Below are 23,315 nucleotides of genomic sequence, written 5' to 3' on the forward strand. Positions count from 1 at the left end.
AAGAGTTACCTCCCCTGCTATATACGCTCACTACGCCATATGTATGTTTGTCTGTGTGTATTTGTATGTGAGTGCATGTATGTATGTATGTATGTATGTATGTATGTATGTATGTATGTATGTATGTATGTATGTATGTATGTATGTATGTATGCATCACTCACGTGAGTAATTATTAAATATGGGGTTGGAAATCTGAGAACACAACCCAGTGAGGAAAAGGGAGTGTACCTTGGAGGGTGGCGATATCTTACTTTGACATGAAACACATTTTTTGAACCGAAGCGAGGGGAGTGCGTTGCCAACCTTTGCTCGCTTCGGTCTCATATAAGAAGACTGGACATATTCTCTACGGTGCATAACCCCATTTGCGCAACAGTTTGCCTCTCGTTTATGCAGCTACATATATTAATCAATTTTGTATAAGTAACTCCACCATCGGTTTATTTAGGTAACTGAACAATCAGCTTCGTGTAAGCGAACAATCAGTTTTGTTCAGGAAATTTACAAATAAATATTCAATTTTGACATCAACAGATCTCCTTCAAAAATCATTCGAGAAATGCATTTTACGCCAGTCCAGCATAGTTTCTGGAATCCACTTCTGCAGGTAGTTGCTCTTGTGCAAGGTCCATTTCTTGTGAAACGCCATACGAGACATGTAGTTTACCAATAGCTGACCACTTGACCACGTCTCCTTCAACATAGACGCAGTTAGGGATATATGTTTCAGGTTGCACTATTGCGTCTCCGATGATAGTTGCTATGTCACCCTCGACCTGAACCTGGTGGTTGGTAGTGGTGCTTACAACTACGACAACGACGCGTCCCCGTATACTCACGGTGGTTCTGAACCGGCATCTGAAACGTTTTTCAACGACCCTCACTACAGCAGTTGTTCTCCGCATAGGTGGCGCTGTCACGCTGTACTTGATCACCCAGGAAAGAGAGTTATCTGTCCTGTTACCCTCCTCACCGGCGATGAATATGCCGTTGTTAAAAGCGGCTGCGACATCTTCGGGAGCGATAAGTTTAATACCTACATCCGCACCACGACAGAAACCTCGTCTTATTACAACCCTCGCTGTCGCCGATGTCGTGCGTTGTTTTCTTATCTCATGATCATGTGTGACGTTTGTGCGGTTGTCGTAGTTGGCCTTGAAAAGGAACGTTGACCTTGGTGTTTTGTAATCGTATCTCCCAAAGAAATACGTGGGTTGTTCCGTACTAAATCGGACGCCGTCCCACACCACGTGTAGCTGGTAGTCGTTGTAGTCGTGTTGTCCTTTCGTTTTAACAAATGTCGCCCACGCCCACTTCTTAATGACGTCATCCAGGTCCGTCAGTTTGCTCGGCATGTTGATATCTAGGGCAAAACATAGCTGACTGATTGATAAATGAACTCAAATTCTAAACATCGAGTGGGTGCGTGGGTGAGTTTAGTCTTGCGCCGCTTATATCAATATTCCAGCAATGTCAGGGCGGGGAACACTAGATATGGGCTTGAGGCCTATTAGTATGTGTTTCTGCTCTTGATTGTCGCAGTGGCAACAATAAAGTGAGTGAGTGAATTTAGTTTTACGCCACACTCTACCATATTCCAGTCACATGGCGACGGTCTGTAAATATTAGACAATCCAGTGGTCAACAAAATGAGCATCGATGTGTATAATTGGGAACTGATGACATGTGTTAACCAAGTCAGCGAGTCTGACCACCCGATCCCGTTAGTCGCCTCTTACGACAAGCATAGTCGCCTTTTATGGCAAGCATGGGTTGCTGGCAACAATAGATATTATCAAATAATATTTGTGTGCCTGTGTTACTTAAAGTCCATAACATTTTAACCTTGGTACGTATTTTCTTTCGTTTCTGTCGGTGCCGTTAGTGTTCAGATCAGAAATTACAGGTGTCTGACCAAAACTCAAGAATAGGATACGGCGTTAAATAGCAACAAGTCACAATATGAAATCTGGATGACGTTTAGAGTATTATACATAGCAAAACGTGTTCAAAGGACGACAAAGGCGACAAAGGACCAGTGTTCAACAAAATCGTCAGACATATTTCTGTACAACTTACTTGGCATTACCATTAACTGTGTTAGCGGTACACAAAGCTTTCACATTGCAATCAATAGATACGACACTGCAAGCACTGAGCAACTTAGATATCGATTATACATTCAACTTGTTAGTGAACGGTTGTTAGAACGCTCGTCAATGTACTGCATGTAATAATGATATATAAGCCGTGTTAATAATCGCAAATTCGCACACATTTTCTGTACGTTTACAAGTATGAGTGAGTGAGTGAGTTTAGTTTTACGCCGCACTCAGCAATATTCCAGCTATATGGCGGACGTCTGTAAATAATCGAGTCTGGACCAGACAACCCAGTGATCAAGGGCATGAGCATCGATATGCACAATTGGGAACTAATGACATGTGTCAACCAAGTCAGCGAGTCTGACCACCCGTTCCCGTTAGTCTTACGACAAGCATAGCCCCCTTTTATGGCAGCATGGGTTGCTGAAGGTCTATTCTACCCCGGGACCTTCACGGGTGTTTACAAGTATGAAAAAATGTCCGATTGTGCAGTTTAACATACACATCCATATTTGATCCCGGTTAGAATTGATCTTCAGCAACTCACGCTGGTCGTGAACAGGATCGTGTGGTCAGACTCGCTCACCATAGGAAATCATGCTCATGACGTTGACCATTGAGTTATCTGATCAATGTTCTTGCAGATCGCCGCCATATAACTGAAATTATTCTCTGTGCGACTTTAAGCAAAAAGAAAATCAAAACAAACACTAACCAGCTAACCATTTGTGCATGCAATGCGTGAATGTGCGTGTATGCATACATGATAATCTACCCGTGCTGATAGATCCTGAAAATATGCAAAAATGCTAGGAACCCATATTTCACTCAGTTATAGAAAGAGAAATAATGCTTAATGAGAAATAATAATACATGACTCGGGAAATATTTACTTACATATATTTTGAAATACAAACACTATTGACGAAGCAGATCAGGGGGTCATTTACGATTTTTAATTAGAATTCGATTCACTAAAATATTTAACACATTCCACGTGACATTCATTTGATATCACTACATTATGTCAATCAACGTCACGAGCCACGGCGTTTTCATAATACATGGTGTGTCTAAACTGCACAGTAATGTGCTCTTCCATTGGTTCAACTGATATACTCGTCATGGGTTGACTGTAATCATTATGCACTGTCTCCATGAATTAGACGAAATGCAGTATCTTCACTTATACCCTTTCCATAGGGTTAACCGCTGTAACTGAAACTAATATCGCCCTTATCTTCTCGGAAATACCCCCAGTTGCACACGTTAGAAGTACAGTTCGTGGACTCCAGATATAGGTACACGCTACACGGTGATATACCTGTCTGACACGTGATGCAGCTGGGCTATATAAAGCATGGTCTAGCTCACCCCCTCAGTATTTAATGGTTGACGTTACACCTGGACGGTAGTGGCATAATGCAACAGAATATGGCTTATCTTCCTGATGCACCCTCAGGTCAGTGCGTGTGTGTGTGTGTGTGTGCGTGTGCGTGTGCGTGTGCGTGTGCGTGTGTGTGTATTATCCGCGTTTATATGTAACGCAATGTGATTTTTTAACCTCTCAGTCCGTGTCAAACTTCACTTGTGCAAAAACCAGCAGTAATGCCGCCTCTGACGTTGAGGCAGCCCACAGGCAAAAGAATTAATCGAAAAAAATAGCATGACATCACAGTTGTTGTGTAAGACTTCGTTTGTCTTCATGCATGTGTTGCACAAACTATCACCGGGGTTACAACTGTGGATCGCACATATTTTAGAGAGTGTCGCCTTAAAGCATGAAACTAATAAGGATGTTCCAAATGTGTGCTCAGTGTCCATGTATGTTTGTGTTTTACTCCGTACTCCTGCTCAGCGACAGAGATCTGATTATAATCGAGACTGGACCAAACAATCCTGTGATTGACACCATAAGCCAAGATCTACTGAAAGAACTCAATCGTTAATCTTGAATATCTACGCTTTTGACGACAAGGTCTACCGTACCCTTTATCTAGGCAGTTAGCGACATTGTACGTACACATAGACATACGTAAAGAAGTACATGTCATCTGTGAAAGGTGGTTGTATCTATGACAAATGTGTGCACCAAACAATTCGTAATAGCGCAGGAAATACGAAAGCTTTTATCTGTTGCATACAGCTTGTTCGGCTTGACCTGAGCTACTCTACCTATACGCATGACCCGGTAGGTCAGTTGACGCAAACGATAGGTCTATTTACTCTTATACTCTCGAGTTAACTTCGTTACATGGGGGAGCAAAGAATGTTCTGTGTCGATCCTTTCTCGGCTGTTCGGATATGTTGACAATAAACTGATAAAGATGCACCCCTCACAATAACTGACCCTACCAGTTGTGAGACGGTCAAGCGATGAATTAGTATTCAGTTGGTCGGGTCAATCTGAAACATTTTGAGTACGGAAAATTGAGATATGATACTGTTTACAGTTTCAGGTACGTCCTCCAAAGTTACAGACATTAGTACGATGTTCAAGGAATGGGCATGGACGACCTACCTCAAGACTCCCAGACAAAGTTTGCTTTCCAGAAAGTTGAAGATTACAGAGGCTGATATCGAGTTGAAGTGGGATAGAGTGAAGATTACGTCATTAACGCCTAAATACACGAAAGTTGAGGCGACTCCCTCTAAAGTACACGTTCTCTATGACTCCAAATACGACAACAGCACCAAGGAAGACCAAGAACAGACATTCCGGGCTGAGAAGGAGACAGTTTCCACAGCAACCACCAAACTAACCAAAGGTTTCTCCAGGGATATAAACGTCGGCATCGAACTTACCCTTCCTCCAAATCTTTACCAACCTTCCAAAGCAGAGGCCAGCTTTGGACATCGACTGTATGTGGATAACGAGGAGCAGAACACTATTGAAAGTAAGGTCAAGTGGTCAGTGGACACAAAAATCACCTCCAGAAGTAATGTCGTCACTGTAGCTGAACTGACAATAGAGGAGACGAGTTGTCTGTATGAGTTCTCAATGGACGTGAAACTTAAAGGGACGGTCCTTGCAGTCATACGGGACACCCGTGGTGAGAGGAGACACGTGATGACTGTCCAGGGAGACGTGGCTACCGTTTTGAGAGACATTAAAGACAAAAACAGATTTGGAAAACTTTTCAGTGTAGTTATCAACAACTCTCGGACCGTTACCTGGCCGGTGTCCGGCTCTCTCCACCTTAAATACGGAGTGTCACAGACTGTCAAGATACATGAACAAGAATCTCAGTCCAATGGGCGCTAGGGTTAGAAATTTGGCAGGAACATTTGTTCCAACTGCTGATATTCGGTTTTCAGTGCCCATCTAGGAGTTATTCAGGAATCATGTTTGTCGTTACTGGAACGAGATGTTATTGGGCTGCTGCCAATGGCAACGCATTCTATGAACCTATTCAATAAATCCGTGCACCAACGTACATACGTGGTTAGCGTGTCGTGCCTTATTCGAGATAACTCTATGTCGGTCCCACTCATAAGCATGACATCGTCAGTGCTTCTTGGGTTTGTTCATATGTTCCACCATTTCTGTCGGTCTGTGTTCTGTATATTGTACATATTGTGCTCTCTCACTCACCTTCTTTGGGAGGTAAAATCTGTATCAGCCCAACAATGTTTTGTGATAGATTCCAGTATACCCACCAGTGTTAACAGTGTTCCAGTATACCCACCAGTGTTAACAGTGTTCCAGTATACCCACCAGTGTTAACAGTGTTCCAGTATACCCACCAGTGTTAACAGTGTTCCAGTATACCCACCAGTGTTAACAGTGTTCCAGTATACCCACCAGTGTTCACAGTGTTTCAGTATACCCACCAGTGTTAACAGTGTTCCAGTATACCCACCAGTGTTAACAGTGTTCCAGTATACCCACCAGTGTTAACAGTGTTCCAGTACACCCACCAGTGTTAACAGTGTTCCAGTATACCCACCAGTGTTAACTAGTCCATGCATCTTCTTTAACGGGACAGAGTTTCGCATGTAACACCTCGTGTGTCAAACTATGGGAAACGTTTTGATTATCACAGACTGTGTTTCTGTATAGTGTACGGATTAACACTGATTATCCTACGGCGATGAATATATATCTGTGACTGTAATGATCAACTTGTATCTATCTCGAACAAATTTTCATTTCATTCAAATCTTAGCAAAAGAAAATAATGTGTAGAAAATGTTAATATATATTTAAAGCAAAGATTAACTTTCATGTGTGGTTTATTCATATAGTATGACATGTGATGTTATGTTAAGCTTCAGTTGGTGGAATTAATCATGTTGCCTTTCTTGTCGAATAAATCTCCTCATCATCTACATCCTCTTGTGTTGTTTACGATGTCCTCAGGAACTGTATTGGCCTGTGAAAATCTGGGTTAGAATTTATGCTGTACCTGTCGTATGAGGCGAATGACGTATGATAAGGTTCACTGACAGGAGTAGTATTCTAATTTCGCAGATTGATGCTCGTAACATTAGAAGTTCAGCAGCTAAACAGAGAAATGAGACTTGACAGTTCACGAAGGTGGAGAGGCGTTTTAATTACACTAAAGTTTACTCACTGAACTATCAAGAGATCACTAGCTGTTATTGGTGCGTGCATTCGTCTGAAAACTAAACACGAGGCTGATTACATCCGGAATATACATTCATTAGATACTGATATCAATAGTTTATGTGTGCGTGTGTGTGTGCGTGTGTGTGTGTGCGTGTGTGGGGTGGTGGTGTGGTGGTGTGTGTGTGATGTGTGCGTGGTGTGGTGTGGTGTGGTTTGGTGTGGTGTGGTGTGGTGTGGTGTGGTGTGGTGTGGTGTGGTGTGGATGTGTGGTGTGGTGTGTGTGTGTGTGTGTGTGTGTGTCTTCTTTGACGGTGATCCAGTGATTAACATCACGAGCATGACACAGCCTGCCCACCCGTTAGTCGAGAACAATTCTAACGCGGATTTCCAATGATAATAACACTAATGAATTCAGGCTACACAGTTCCAGAGGGGAATTTTAACGATCTGAATGAAATCAACCTATTACCGGGATTCACTCATGGTTGCAAAAACGTAACAGGCTTGAACAAGTCTGAGGCTGCTCTATATAGTCCAGCGGATAATGGTATAATTATGCATTTACGTGTTACAAGCATGAAAATCGGCAGGTATGCTGCTTATACGATAAAAATGTAATACAGATAGAGAGGCACTGAAAATTCAAGATGGCCGCCATTTTTCAAGATGGCCGCCAATTTCCACTCAAAATTACACCGTTAGAGACTTAGATTCCATGTTAATTCCACAATTTTCATACAACATGCATGAAAATTGGCAGATATGTTGCTTATACTATCAAAATGAGATACAAAAAGCGAGGCATTGAATATTCAAGATGGCCGCCATTTTTCAAGATGGCTGCCAATTTCCACTCAAAATTACACCGTTAGAGACTTAGATTCCACAATGTTCATAGAACATGCATGGCTGATATGATGCTTATACTATGAAAATGAGATAGAAAAAGAGATGCTTTGAATATTCATTTTCAAGATGGCCACCGATGTCCACTCAAAATTCCACCGTCTGAGACTTTCCACAATTTTCATGTAATGTGCATCAAACTTGGCAAATACATGTATGTTGCTTGTACCATTTAACATATGTCGGAATACTGAAAACCTTAATTACCACCATTTGCCGTGATATTGGGAATCATCTTAAACCTAATAAAGATTCCCATAAACAATACTTGTCTGGGGATTTCCTCGCTTACCTACTCAGAGTAACATGACCAAATTACTGGGCAGTCTCCACCACAAAGACAGTGCACTTTAGGGCAGCTTTAAGACACTAGCATCTATCACAACATCCTTCAACAGTTGTTGACAGGTCTTTGACCATGGTATCTTTCTGGTATTGTTGACCATGAGGACTCCCACATGTTGGATGCATTGCGATAGTTGACTGTTCCCATATATGTCCTCCCTGATAAACTGTTGTCTTCTCTTTAAACTTTCTTGCTTTGTTCAGATTCACATCGTCACTTGTTCTAAGATACATCAATATTGTGAATATTGAAGAAATGAGTTTCAACTCGCTTTCTCTGTCCATGGACTCACCTACTCTTACACGCCGTCTTGTACATATCCCAGAAAATATCAAGTCTTGTTGTGTTTGTGTTTTCCAGTTGGTTTTCTAGATACTTGGTAAACACTCCCTCACTGAACGATGAAAATATCTTATATTCTCAAGGTTCCACCATAATCACAACTGTTGATCCATCTAGTATTGTTAGCCCAAATTCTGGTCTATTCATGGTAAGACAGAAAACATCTTCCAGACACTGAAGAAGCTGTGATTTAACCGATGGTCAAAGCATATCAATATGAATTTGATTTGCATGCTTGAAAAATCCATCTAAATTGCCTTCTCTAGTTTGACATTGTATGTATGACTACAGTCATTCTTTACTCTGATTTGTTTCTTTGAGGATGACTGTCAGTTTGTTTGAGGTGATGACAAAAGTGACAGTTTGTTCTTCTTGATAGGTTCTGATGAATCTTTCCTTGACAAAGTCGATCATTCCCAAGGTGTTCAATATTATCCAAAGTTTCTACAATAGCTGATGCAGCAGTGTCCCATGTTGATATTAGAAGAAGATCATGTCCATGCTCAAGAAAAGGACTTCCCTTTCTTGAACTCTTCAGTTGTGTTTGGTTGAATATGACTGAGATTTCTCAGGTCTGAACATCCCCAAAACAACTCAAATTTATATCATTTGTCAGCTGTCCATGTTCAGAAAAGGCTTGCACTTGCGATTGTGGAGTATGTTCCAAGTCATTGTGGCGTAACCATTTCCTGACTGGGCAGATAACAGCATCCTTTTTGCATTTCTGGCAAACTCCAGTCCATCTAAGCTGCATCTGTGGACTGTGTTTGACTAGTTATCATCCATGGGAGATGGAAAAAAATAAAACTATTATCTTCTGGAGAGCAGACAAAAATAAAATTATTTTCAGGACATAATACTATGATCTGTCTATTTGTAACTGTCATTGTCATAGGATAATTCTTGTGATTGATATTTTGAGAATATGAATAACCTGTGAACCTGCTGTATTTATATTGATATTAGTAATTATCATGGACATCAAACTTGTACACCCAGATGATTTTGAAATCTAAAGCTGAAAGGTTCCAAATATCAGTGACATTATTTTGTTTATAAACCATTTTGTCTTAAGAAACTAAACTGCATATGACTTTTAGTTAACTGGTAGTGACGTGCCATCAAAACTCTAATTCAACAAATAGTTTCAACAGAAGTCCCCCTCCATCTAAAAACATAAAATCAGTGAGAGGAAAGTATTATTACACATAAATTCTACACAGCCTGTGATACCATTATTTAAAAAAATGCTAAGTAATCTGTACAATGTATCATGGGCAATTTTTGTTTTAGACAATTGTGAAAGTATACACCAGTGAAGGAGACATATATTATTTGTCTTATCAAGTATTAATGTCCCTGTATGGGACATTAATAACTTGTGATGAAATCCCCAGATGCCCCTTGCACACAGCTAACACAATAAAAGGAGTTATACTCACCATCCATGTCTCCTCACAAGCAGTGAACATTCTTCCTGCCATGTGTGTAACATCAGAATAACATTTTCCAGTTAAATAGGTCTATTTGACTGATTACCTCATTGTAACCTTGACTGATGGCATAACTAGCACAGTCACAACAAAGGGGAGATCACTCTCATTTAACCTCATTTCTAGTACTTTCCACACAACAAATAACAGTGGCTCAATCTGTCACAATATTTTTTTTAGCTTATTACAAAAATAATTAATCATATTTTTGAGTGCCTCCCTATCTGAAACATGTTAGAATATTAGTTTCTTAGTATTTTAACTAAATGTTCACTTGTAACATGAAAATGCACAATTCCATACAAATCATGCCATTATCCGCTGAACTAATATAGAGAGCTGTCGTGTCAGAAAATACATGCTAGGTTTATTCCCAGTTTCACTTGAATGCCCAACGACTTGGTGCTAACACACTCACATGTTCAAATGCGTCAGTACCGTGGCCCATGTGAGACCTGAATGCCCTGAATATCTTCAAAGGGTATTCAAGAAATACTCGGTGCTGCTGTCCATCGAGTGTCACACAGATTTCAGTGTATTTCTAAGAACCACATTTCCGAATCGACCGTACTTGAATACGCACGGTTCTTTTATTATGTCTGTTTAACATTAATTCACACACATTTTTACATTTTTAAAGACCAACAAACATGGCACCGTATGATTTAATATAATGTTGCACGGTTATGTACAAATTAAAGTGGCACTGCAGTGGTCCATGCAAAACACATTTCCAAATCAGTCCGTCTTCATGAAACGTCACAGGTAATGAAGTGTGCATTTGTTGATTGACGTTCAGGTATAGGAGTCCTGACAAGATTTGTTTAACAGTAACGTCCAGTGCTTAACGTGTTTGCTATTCACGTCTAAGATCATGTTCGAAGCCATTTTCAGGTGTCCCCCAACCCCCAACACCCAACCCCAACAGCCAATTTATGTAGAAAGTAATTGCATGTCATGTACAAAATCAATGATCCCCCCTTTCCATATTTTTAGGCGTAATTGTTAAACATTTCTTATGTAAAAAACACCCTCACCCGCGTATATGAGTACCAAATTGCTGACCACCCCCTACCTCCCCAGAGCAAAATTGGTGATCCCCCTTAAAATGATCATCACGCATCTAGCCATAAATTAACAGCTCACATTGGTTCACTGTTGCAGTAGACTCTACTCAATAACTCACTGAAATGGTGACCCCTCTAGCAACTTAACATAATGCGTATCTACCTGTCTCTCCAAGTGTTTAAATGTGATTTTTGTTAAATTATGTTCAAATTAAGCTGCACAGGAAGTGTAGGGTTGATGTTGGCTTCAACAGTTGACTCATAAATCGGTTTGGTTTGCTGTTTTACACCGCAATATTCTTCTTATACGACAGCGACAATCCTTTGATCAGCAAGTCCGGCCACACGATCCCGTTAGTCGCCTTTTAGGACATGCATGGGTTACTTAAGTTAGTACAAAACAAATGGCATTCCTACGGGCCACAATTCTTCACAACGAATTGCAGCAACTCACAATCAGTCAATTGTTCCTCTCATCAATACTTCGTATAGTCTACCATATACATATGCAAATTTTAAACTTCACAGAAAGGCAGACCAATCAGAACTACAAAATGGGGAAATTTATTCAAAAGTATATAATAACATCTAAACATGTCTACAATAAATAGTGCAACACGTAGAGTATTCGAACATCAGAGAGCATTAAAGCATCACAGAGTATAGGAACGTTACAGAGCATTAGAATATCATTAAGGTATAACTAGTAGTTGATGGTAAAATATAAACCTGGCTATCTATTGCCAACAACCAAAGGTATATCACATAAGATCTCACATAAATCGTCCTAATGTTAAGAGCAAAGTCCATGTTTGGAAATTGTCAGACAATGTTGTTCTCAATGGATCGATTCCCAGCATCGATTCCATTAACTGTGACAATATTACTTTGCTTCCGAGGCTTGTACACTCTGACAGCATAAACTGACCATAGTAGTCACACTTTCAGCATCAGTTCAGAATTCTTGACTACACTGCCGAAGAAAGACTTTTGAATAGACAAGATGGATGGCTCGAGACTTTCATATACATTAAAGTTACTACATTGTTTCTTTCACCGATTCATAATGATATGTTCTCCTTCATGAGTGCAACATATTTTCCTTTTACTGAGCATCACGAACCTTCTCCCCCAGGTCACTATAAACAGCTATCCTGTACATGAATGCAACTCTCCGGTTCCCCCTACTTGGCATTTGGCTGCATCATCGTCGTTTCCATAGGAAACCTTCACTCTCTGAGACACCCCGTACCTGAACACGACACTACCGTGTACAGGCAGTTCCACAGAACGGTTGTCACTGTCAAATATCAAATCATTCATACTGCCACCATTCCTGTTATTAATGTCTTGAAGAACTGTCGCCACATCGTTTTCAACCACCTGCACAACTTTCTCCATGTTTCTCCTGTCCCGAATCACAGCGACCACTCTTCCCTTCAGTTTCGTAGTGGTGGTGAATTCGTATGTTGCGCTCGTCTCCTCCACCTCCAACTTGGCTATGGTCTGTTTTTTACTCTTGGATACGATCGTTGTATCCACAGACCGAGTCTTCTTCTTCCTCACAACACTGTTTTCATCCGTTGCCACGTGAATGCTGTTTCCGAAACTGGCAGTCGCCATTTGCTTCCTTCGCTCATCTTGAGATTGATCGCCAACAGCCATTCGGGACATTTCGTCCGGAAGGTCCATTTCAATGGTAGTATTCGCCTCCTTGCTGTAGCCTTTGGTCAGCGTGACACTAGCGGTAGACTCTGTCTCTTGTTCCGTTTTGAAACTGTGAGTCTGGTCGTTGTCTGTATCATTGTCATACTCCGATTCAATGGCCACTTTTGTTCCTGAGTCCGATCCCTCTAGCTGCCTGTCATATTTGGTTTCCTGGAGAGTAGTCTTTAATTTTTCCCATTTAATCTCAATATCTGCGTGTTTATACCTCAATTTGGGCTTGAAAATCTTGGCAAAAAAGCTGATACTCGTGTTCTGGTAATGAGTCCAAGCCCATGTTTGAAAAAGCTCCTGCAGATCAATGATTCTTTGAAGCATTTTGTTGATGTATAGCGCTGCTTACGAGCTTGGAATGAGGCGCCTTTGTGCCGTCGCTCGTTTATACCATTGCGAAATAATGGAACGTTTTTCAACGTTATCACAATGAATTGTTCATGGAACTATGGCGATTTATGCAAATCCAAACTCAATCCCCTCCAACGTCACTGCGGTCACGATTGTGTATGACTCTTTGGGTTTTCCCTTACAGCACTCAAAAATATGAAATATGACGCCTTGCTGATTAATTTCATAATTCATATGATGGTAGTGATCACATATGGTTTATAGTGACACACTCGGTAACATGTGCAGAGTATTGTCATTAACTTTACATAAATACATGTATTTTATTGATAGTGGACTAACTGCACAAAATACAGAATGGTCAGCTTGACCTGTGCTACTTTACATATGCATGACCTAGGAAGTCAGTTGGCACAGTCGAGTGCCATTAAATAGAGGAGCAGAGAATGTTATGCGTCGATCCTGTCTCGGCTGTTCAGATATGTTGACAATAAACTGACTATGGTGCACCCATTCAGAATAATACACTCAACCAGTTGTGACACGACCATGCAATGCAATCGTATTCACTTGATCAGGTCAAACTGAACAAGGTTTGTACATACGTTGTTTAAGGTTGTTGGAAAACGTACAAAAGTGTGTCCCTTGCTGATCAATTACATGACCGTCCGGCATTAGTCATATGTGTTAGTGATCACATAGGGTTATACATGTAATGACACATCTAATGTCATTAACGTAACATACATACAAATATGTTATATTCACAGCGAAATGCCTTACGCTGCACATTATTTGTAGAAAACACATACAGTGCTGGGAAACGTTTCACATTGCCCCATAACGGTGTCTACATAAGTAAGAAAACATGAACTCGAGGTAACCATTGATATACACAGGTTGTGGAATTTCAAACTCAAAGGTAAGTATAGATCTGTCTCAACTCAGTGGGACACATGTCAGCGACGAACCCGTGTGTGCATGTACACATATCTGTTATTAGTCATTGGGTCTTCCCAGTGTCGTGGTTATTTCTATTTATAAACACACACACAAATGCGATGCGGAACATTTCAGTTTACTCGGCTGATCGTTCAACCATAATACCTTGCTTGTCGATTTGAAGAAACAAAGACAAAGACTAGCTTTCAAGGTAAAATCGATTTCGTTCATGTGACTTTGGTCTATGCACAGAATTGTGTTGGTGTGTGCGCGCGCGTGTGCTTGTGTGTGTGAGAGAGAGACTCACTGAGAGTGAAGGTGTGTGTGAGTGAAAGAGAGAGACAGAATGAGTGTGTTAGAGTAAGTGTGTGGGGAGAGAATGAATGTGTGAGAGAGAGATGGAAATGGGTATGTTAAAGTGAGTATCTGTAAGAGAGATGAGGGAGAATGTGTGTGTTAGAGTGAGTATGTATGTGAGAGAGATGAGAGAGGATGTGTGTGCTAAAGTGAGTGTGTATGTGAGAGAGATGAGAGAGAATGTGTGTGTTAGAGTGAGTGTGTATGTGAGAGAGATGAGAGAGAGTGTGTGTGTTAAAGTGAGTGTGTATGTGAGAGAGGTGAGACAGAATGTATGTGTTAGAGTGTGTATGTGAGAGAGATGAGAGAGGATGTGTGTTAAAGTGAGTGTGTATGTGAGAGATGTGAGACAGAATGTGTGTTAAAGTGAGTGTATATATGAGAGAGGTGAGACAATGTGTGTGTTAGGGTGTGTATGTAAGAGAGACGAGAGAGAGAACGTGTGTGTTAGAGTGAATGTGAATGGCGGCGTGGTGTGTTTGAAAGAGTGTTTGAAAGATAATGAGTGTGCCAGACTGAGTGTGTGAGAGAGTCGTAGAGTGAGCGTGTGTGCGAGAGAGAGGATGAGGGTTTTGATGTGAGCGTATTGTTTTAGAGTGAATGTATGTGTAAGAGAGAATGAGTGTGTTAGAGGGTGCATGAGTGAATTAGTGAGTGAGTTTGGTTTTATGCCACTTTTAGCAATATTCCAGCAATATCACGGCGGGGGGACACCAGAAAATGGGCCTCACATATTGTACCCATGTAGGGAATCGAACCCGGGTCTCCGGTGTGACGAACGAACGGTTTAACCACTAGGCTACCCCACCGCCCCTTAGAGGGTGCATGAAAGGGAGAATATGTGTGTTAGAATGTGTGTGTGTTAGAGAGTGAGAATGAGTGTGAGTGAAGGGGGACAGAATGAATGTGTGAGGGAGAGAATGAGGCTTAGAGTGAGTGTGTAAGAGAGACAAAGTGAGTGTGTTTGAGTGGATGTGTGCGAGGGAGAGAGAATAGGTGTGTTTAATTGCATGTATGCGTGACAAGGAATGAGTGAGAGAATGACGTGTTAGAGTGAGTATGTGTTTGTGTGAGGCACAGGGAATGAGTGTGTTAGAATGAGTGAGTGAGTAAGTGAGAGAAAGAGACAGGATGAGTGTGTTAGAGTGAATGAGGTTGCGTGTGGGATAGAATGAGTGCGTTCCATGGAGAGAATGAGTGTGCTACAGTGAGTGTATGTGAGATAGAATGAGTGTGTTTGAGTGTGTGTGTGAGAGATAGAATGAGTGTGTTTGAGTGTGTGTTTGTTTGTGTGTGTGTGAGAGAGAGAGAGTGTGTGTGTGTATGTTAGAGTGAGCGTGTGTGCGAGAGAGATAATGAGTATGTTAGAGAGAGTCTGTGTTTGAGCGAAAATGAGTGTGTTAGAGTGAGTGTGTGTGAGAGAGAGAGAGAATCAACGTGTTTAAGTGTGTGTGTGTCAGAGAGAGAGAGAGAGAGGGAGGGAAAATGAGCGTGTTAGAGTGAGTGTGCGTGTGAGGCACAGGAAATGAATGTGTTATAGTGAGCCTGAGTGAGGGAGAGAGAGAGGGAGTCAGTGTGTTTACGTGTGTGTATGTGAGACAGAATGAGTGTGTTAGAGTGAATGTTTGTGTGTGTGATAGAGACACAGGGAATGAGTGTGTTAGAGTGAATGTGTGCGCGAAAGAGAGAATGGGTGTGCTGGAGTTAGTGTGTGTGGAGTAGACAGATTGAGTATGTTAGAGTGAGTGTGTGTGAAAGACAGGATGAGTGTGTTAGGTTGAATGAGGTTGTTTGAGAGAGAGAGAATAAGCGTGTTACAGTGAGAGAAAGTGTGTCCTAGAGTGAGTGTGTATAGAGAGATATATAGAGGGAGAGAGGTACTGAGTTTGTTAGAGAGAGTGTGTGTTAAAGTGAGTATGTGAGGGAGAGAGAGAATCAGTGTTTGTAAGTGTGTGTATGTGTGAGGCACATGGAATTAGTGTTAGTGTGTGTGTGAGGGAGAGAGGGAGTCAGTGTTTAAGTGAGTGAGTGAGTGTGTGTGTGTGTGTGTGGCACGGGGAATGAGTGTGTTCGTCTTTCATTATCTTAGTATGAATCTCACACGAGTGGATGGGTGAAATACTTATCCGCTTCTTGTTTGAGCCATGTCGCTGTGATCATGTCTATTTATAACTCGGTGGGTTTTCCCAAGGTTATTTGCAACAGTAACCTCTGCCGCTCTGTAAATTGGCCATATGACTCTCTGCTGTACAATTGCATGGCCACCGGTATAATTTGTTTGAAGTTGACTTATAGTAACACATGTATGCAACCATATATGCAACACATTGCCATTAACTTCACATAAATACAAAATTTAATGTTTTATTGACGGTGAACTGCTTGATAGTGCACTGCCCCATAACAACATGTGGAGAAGTAAGTAAGGATGTTACAGTTTTCAGTGGTGTGGAGGTATTCATTGTTATACACAGTTCATGGAGGTACAGATTAATAGGTATAATACTCAAGTACAAACCACAATATAAAAACAAGTCTCATCATTATCACAGGTATTACATCACCCCCACATTGTGGGAACGCAGTTACGCTTTCATCCTATCGTATAAGCTTACCGCGTCCGAAAAGTGATGCAACCAAACGAACATAGTTGGTTGTTTGGTTGGTTATCAGCTCCAGGTATGTGAAGGCGGATTGACTGATCAAGTCTAGATTATTCACAGACCTCCGCCATAAAGCCGGAATATTGCTGAGTGCAGCCTTAAACAACAGACAAACCATCCAAATGGTACGCCTACGGGCCACAATTCTTTACAAGGAAGTGCAGCACCTCACACAACTAGGTCAGTCTATCATTTACATCTGGTAGTTTCGAAGTGCACAAAAAGACAAAACACGAAGAGATACACAATGTGCAAATTTATTTGAAATTACGAAAAATAGATTCTTAATGACATGCAAAACATACCAACGCCGGTAATAAATAAATGAAAATCTCACACCGGCAGTATTGGAGCATCATAAAGGTTTAACTATTCTATGGCGGTACAGTATGAACAAAAGTATATCACGGCGGCAGCGACATACAAATTCACATAGACAGTCTTAGTTGAATCTATTGTTCAGTGCTTTACACTATGATAACTGTGACAATATCAGTTTACACCCAACAATATAAAAACATATCCTATAATAGCCATATTAGTCACACATATAGCATAAGTTCAGACATTCTTGACTACACTGCTACAGGAAAGATCAGGTGATGGCTCGAGACATTTGCATGCATCAGTCAGTGCTTGTTTCTCCACTGATTCATAATGTAACATATTGTCTAACATATGAGCACAACATATTACCTGTCTGAACTGAGCATCACTAACCTTCTCCCAGGGGGCAGTAATAACAGTTACGATACACGTACCAAGGCAAGAGATGGGTATACCCTTGGGGTTCCCCCTGTTTGGGATTTTGCTGTATCATCGTCCTTTCCATAAGAAACTTTCACTCTCTGTGATACGCCATACCTAAACACGACAGTGCCCTGTACAGGCAAGTAGACAGTGCGGTTGGGAGTGTCAAATATCAAGTCATTCATACTGCCACCATTTCTGCTATTGATGTCTTGAAGAACAGTCGCCACATCGTTTTCAACCACCTGCACAACTTTCTCCTTGTTTCTCCTGTCCCGAATCACAGCGACCACTCTTCCCTTCAGTTTGATGGCGCTGGTGAATTCATATGTTGCGCTCGTCTCCTCCACCTCCAACTTGGCTATGGTCTGTTTTTTACTCTTGGATACGATCGTTGTATCCACAGACCAAGTCTTCTTCTTCCTCACAACACTGTTTTCATCCGTTGCCACGTGAATGCTGTTTCCGAAACTGGCAGTCGCCATTTGCTTCTTTCGCTCATCTTGAGATTGATCGCCAACAGCCATTCGGGACATTTCGTCCGGAAGGTCCATTTCAATGGTAGTATTCGCCTCCTTGCTGTAGCCTTTGGTCAGCGTGACACTAGCTGTAGACTCTGTCTCTTGTTCCGTTTTGAAACTGTGAGTCTGGTCGTTGTCTGTATCATTGTCATACTCCGATTCAATGGCCACTTTTGTTCCTGAGTCCAGTGCCTCTGGCAGCCTGTCATATTTGGTTTGCTGGAGAGTAGTCTTTATATTTTCCCAAATAATCTCAATGTCTGCGTGTTTATACTTCAGTTTGGACCTGAACAGATTTGCGAAAAAACCGGTACTTGTATATACGTAATGAGTCCAAGCCCATGTTTGAAAAAGTTCCTGCAGGTCTATGATTCTTTGGTGCATGTTCTTGACGTACCCTCACTGTCGTATTGCGCCGCTCTCTAGCTCAGAGTGATGCGTCTTTGGTGATCTCGTTCTTTTATACCATTGGGAAATATGGGATGGGATTTCCCCATTTGTAATTCCCAAAACATTATATTTAGCTCGCACGTAATCGCAGTCCCAGACTCTGAATGGAACGTTTGTTCTTCGTTATCACAATTATTTGTTCATGCAAGTATAGCGTTTTCTGCAAATCCAAACTTACCTCGCCCCAACGTCACTAAAATCAATCATTTAAATAAGACACCACCTACTCCGCTATCGTTTAAACACACACCCTCTTTGCAATCGCACTTCAGTTAAAAAAATAAGCCTCCTTTTGTTTGAGCCTTGGCACTGCGATCACGTCTATTTATAACATTTTTGGCTTTCCCAAGGATATTTGCCGCAGTGAACTCTACCGTACTCAAAATTGGACATGTGACGCCTTCCTGATCAATTACATTACGACCTGCATAATTCATATGATGGTAGCAATCACATATGGCTTATAGTGGCACACTCGGTAACATGTGCAGCATAATGCCATGAACTTTACATAAATGCATTCATGTTTTTATACTGAATTAACTGCACAAAATACAGATTGGCGAGCTTGACCTGTGCTACTTTACATATGTATGATCAAGGAAGTCAGCTGGCACAAACGGCACGTCGAGTTAGCTTCGTTAAATAGGAGACAGAGAATGCTATGCGTCGATCTTGCCTCGGCTTTCCGGATATGTTGACAGTAAACTGACAAATGTGCACCCCTTCACAATAACAGGCCCAACCAGTTGTGACACGACCATGTGATGCAATCGTATTCCCTTGATCAGGTCAAGCTGACCAAGCTTTGTACATACATTGTTGGAAAACGTTTATCACTGCCTCATAAAACTGTGTATGTAAGTATGTAACCATATTTGGGGAACATGGAGTGGAGGTAACTATTGTTGTACACAGGTTGTGGAACAACACACTGAAAGACATATATAAATCTGTAGGAAACCGAGTGGGACACATTTCAGCAATGATTCCACGAAAACCCTTGTGCGCATGTACACATATCTATTTTTAGTTATCGGTCTTTCCAGCTGTTTCTGTTTATAAACATACGTCTCCCACGAGTGCGATGCGAAACATTTCAGCTTAACCGGCTGATCATTCAACCATGATAAATTACATGTCGGCTTGATCAACAAAGACAAAGGTAAAAATATCTTCGTCTGACTATTGCTGGAGTACAAACGTCCATGTGATGTTGTTCTGTGCACAGAACTGTGTCTGTTTGGGTGTGTGTGAGAGACAGAATGTGTGTGTTGGAGTGAGTGTGTGTGTGAGAGAGAGCGTCTGTAAGTGTGTTAGGCAGCGCCTGAGACAGAGAGTGAGAGTGAGTGTGAGAGTGAGTGAGGGAGAGTGGGAGTGGGAGAGAGAGAGAGTGTCAGACTTACAGTTAATGTGTGAGCGTGAGTAAGAGAGAGTGGAAGTGTGAGAGGTAACAGTTTGGAAAAGAGTGCGGGTATTTAATATAGGCCTTAATTTGTGGATGCATGGTGTAGGTGAAGTAATGATGGCGACGAGGTGTAGTAGCATGGGTGACCGCTTTGGTCAGCTTGTCTTCTGGGAGTTTATGGGACGACAGGGTAGCCCGATAAAGCCTCGCCGAAGACCCGGGTTCGATTCCTCACATTGGTATATTGCCTGCAGCCCATCTCTGGTGTTCCACTGTGTACTATTGCTGGAATAATGCCATTGTCTATTTGTCGTGCAATCGTACCGATGAATTTCACTTTATACAAAAAAAGTTTAGTGAAGATTAAGACAGCATATCCTCATAATTTCGCCTTGCCAATTCTACATCTAAATTTCAGAATTTTAATCAACTTAGGATAAAAGTTGTTTAACGAACCTTCATAGTTTCAAATCGCAATTGTTGGTCTGTATTACAGAGGGGTAAGAGCAGTAGTTGGAACACTGAAACAAATGCACGTGTGGTACGTGGTGAGCGTTAACTTGTTGTCAGTGTTTCATTTAATGTGTGCACCCCGTTGTAATACAAACCAGTAAGAGTGATCAAAGGAGTATATGCTGTTCCATTGTTATCAAAGACTTAAACCACCTCTTGAATTCCCGTCTCGTGAAAAACGACGCTCACTCACTCAACCAAGCTCAATTACCAATTCACTGACCTATCCACTCACTCACTCACTCACCCACCCACTCTTTTACAGAGCTGAGAAGACGACGAACGCTACCATTACAACCGCCATTACTAAGGGGTTCTCTAAGGAAGGAAGCTTTGGGCTAGAGTTATCCCTACCTGCTGACGTCGCCAAGGCAACGATTGGGTTTGGTCTCAACTACACTGTTGAAACTGCCGAGGAGCATACCATCGAAAAGTCAATGACGTGGGCCACAGATACAACGGTGACGTCAAAACCGAAGTCAGTCACTCTGGCAGAGCTTGAGATTGAGGAACAAGCTTCGAGTTGGACATTCGAGGTCAAGGTCACCATCAAGGGACGGATAACTGCAGTGATCAAGGGTACCAAGGGTATGACATCTGTTGCCATGACGATTGATGGAGATGTCGCAACTATCCTTGAAGATCGTCGAGCAGGAACTGCAACGTCTGTACCTAGAGATGTTGAGATAAAACATGGCAAGGTCACATGGCCTGTAACGGGCAAATGTGACTTCCGGTTTGGCGTGTCCCAGAAAGTGAAGGTATCGCCTGTACAACCAATAGATAAGGGGGAGTGATGGATTTGGGGGAAAAATCAAACCCTCACACTAATGTGTAATACATAAGAACTCCAAATGGTAACAGCGTTACCGTCATTACTGCTGGGTTTTTTTCATGCTTGTCGTCAGCGCTTGTCGATTAACGGGATGACCAGGATTGCTGACATGGTTGAGGCATGTCATCATGTGCCGTTTTAGATAGATGTTCGTTTTCAGTTACTTGTTTCTCTGGTCAAGTGTCAAGGCAGACTGTCCTCATCAATGATTTTATCAGAATTACAAACAAAACCTAACTTGAGGATTCCAAGGCTTAAAATAATATTGTGTTGTATTACTTTTCCTGGTTAAAGTGGCTCAGTTGCCAAAGTCGACCTTTTCGATTTATTTTCAGACAGACGTGCAGCTAAGTCATTTAAAAGGTGTTTAGAAAACCCCATGAAAGTTCATTTGGGAAGCCTGAACGTCGCCGTTATCAATGCGTACTGGAGACGTTTACCTATCTAATGTTCGAATGAAAAGAGTTTATTCAGGAAGCTAGAAACGGCGTCTATTATCATGGAAACATATTTCTATTTCTCGAATATGTAAGTACTCTGGATCAGAGGAAAAGTAACAACAATTTGCGTAACTGTTCAAAATCAGTCTGAATGCTTGTTATCATGATAATGATCATTTCCCAAGAGTTCTATATTTAAAACACTGCTATGTTTCCAGTATTGATTACATGTCACTTTCTTGGGCGTTGCATCATTAATGTCACTGTATCTTGGATAAGCTTGATTTCATTCACAAAGCACATCATGTATGTTTACTTTTAAAAACAATGAAACACGGATATGTTTGTATTTTCATCATACTTTTTTATCATTTTCATGTATCGAAGTATATGAGCAATAACATAGAGTTCAGGTGACGATACGATTACAGAGCTTTTTCTAGCGCTTCCGATAGTTCCGTTTTTTATTGTCAATATATTTAGAGTGTTGTGCATTATATTCTGTTTTGACAAATACCCTGGACCGATGGCCGAAACAAATCCGAAAAGGATGGTACTTGATGTTTGTTAACGTGCCTGGCACAAGGCATAAGGTGATAAAAGTGGTGGCTAACTCATGTCAGTATGATGAGAATGGGGTATGCATGTATACAGGCCATGCGACGTTCACCCGAGCTGGATCAATGAAAGCCAATGTATCCAGACTAGTGCAACTGATCGGATACATAAGCACACATGTACAGCGTAATGTTAACCTTCAGCTTCAACTTTATCAGTTTTTTCCATTTGCAGCAACTCTTAACATTCAGACTTAATAACAATAAAAACCGTTTATACTGTCTTTACTTTCTTATTTCTACAACAATTGCAAACATGTGTTCAAAATAGACAGATAAAAAGTTTTAAAGTATTATAACACAAAAAAGCAATTTCACGAAAGACGTCTCAGACTACGTTAAGCAATCAGGGTGCACGATTTATAAGCAAAATTTGAACATGTCCTTAATGTATATTAACGGTATATTGTGCGGAACGGGATCACTCCGCTACACCCACCCTCTCCGTTCCACTACACTCCACCCAAACCAACATGACATCGCTCACCTACACCCCAGCCCACATCACTCCGCTCCACTCGACTCCATTCCACTCCTATACGCTCCTCTCCGTTCCACTCGGGATCTAGCTTGATCTTTTCATTGTTGTCTAATCTTTCAGGACAGATCCCAAAACCGTGAAAGTCAGGGTTGACAGTGTGCATTTCAGGAAACTTCCTAGAACAAAAAACACGGAACAATTAGCTACGTCAGAACTTATATGTTCGTCCATACATTCTTGTGTTTCGTGTTTGCATGGGTAAGTACTGTGTCTTAGTCTGCAATCAGCAATATTCCCGCTGTATCACGGACCCTGTCAATAACGACATCTGAACCTGTTCAACCAGTGGCCGATGGTATAATGATGCCCTTCCTTGGCACAAACAGCACATCTTAAGACATGATAGCATGGCTCGTTGCTGTTATTATCGTCT

At 41.4% G+C, this 23,315-nt stretch overlaps 3 protein-coding genes across 3 annotated transcripts; 2 read left to right on the forward strand and 1 right to left on the reverse strand.

The window, feature by feature from the left end:
• Positions 1–569: 569 nt before the first annotated feature.
• On the reverse strand, positions 570–1,358 carry LOC137262092 (uncharacterized). Its single transcript, XM_067799872.1, has one exon. It carries the CDS (start codon positions 1,356–1,358, stop codon positions 570–572), a length of 789 nt encoding a protein of 262 aa, XP_067655973.1.
• A 2,130-nt stretch (positions 1,359–3,488) lies between these two features.
• Positions 3,489–6,440, forward strand: LOC137261810 (uncharacterized). The gene is made up of 2 exons (XM_067799594.1): positions 3,489–3,570; positions 4,562–6,440. The coding sequence occupies exons 1-2, from the start codon at positions 3,531–3,533 to the stop codon at positions 5,371–5,373; spliced, it is 852 nt and encodes a 283-aa protein (XP_067655695.1). The 5' UTR covers positions 3,489–3,530; the 3' UTR covers positions 5,374–6,440.
• Positions 6,441–19,475: 13,035 nt separating this feature from the next.
• On the forward strand, positions 19,476–22,625 carry LOC137262095 (uncharacterized). The gene is made up of 2 exons (XM_067799873.1): positions 19,476–19,486; positions 20,775–22,625. Exons 1-2 carry the CDS (start codon positions 19,476–19,478, stop codon positions 21,304–21,306), a joined length of 543 nt encoding a protein of 180 aa, XP_067655974.1. The 3' UTR covers positions 21,307–22,625.
• Positions 22,626–23,315: the final 690 nt, after the last annotated feature.

Source organism: Haliotis asinina, chromosome 14 (genome assembly GCF_037392515.1).
Source record: "Haliotis asinina isolate JCU_RB_2024 chromosome 14, JCU_Hal_asi_v2, whole genome shotgun sequence".
NCBI classification, from domain to species: Eukaryota; Metazoa; Mollusca; class Gastropoda; order Lepetellida; family Haliotidae; genus Haliotis; species Haliotis asinina.

Excerpts from the sequence above, each read along its gene's own strand:
- LOC137262092 (XM_067799872.1), bottom strand. The coding sequence starts at position 1,358 with ATGCCGAGCAAACTGACGGACCTGGATGACGTCATTAAGAAGTGGGCG.
- LOC137261810 (XM_067799594.1), top strand. The coding sequence starts at position 3,531 with ATGCAACAGAATATGGCTTATCTTCCTGATGCACCCTCAG. Across the intron at positions 3,571-4,561 it reads TCTTCCTGATGCACCCTCAG|TTTCAGGTACGTCCTCCAAA; the intron begins GTCAGTGCGTGT and ends TACTGTTTACAG.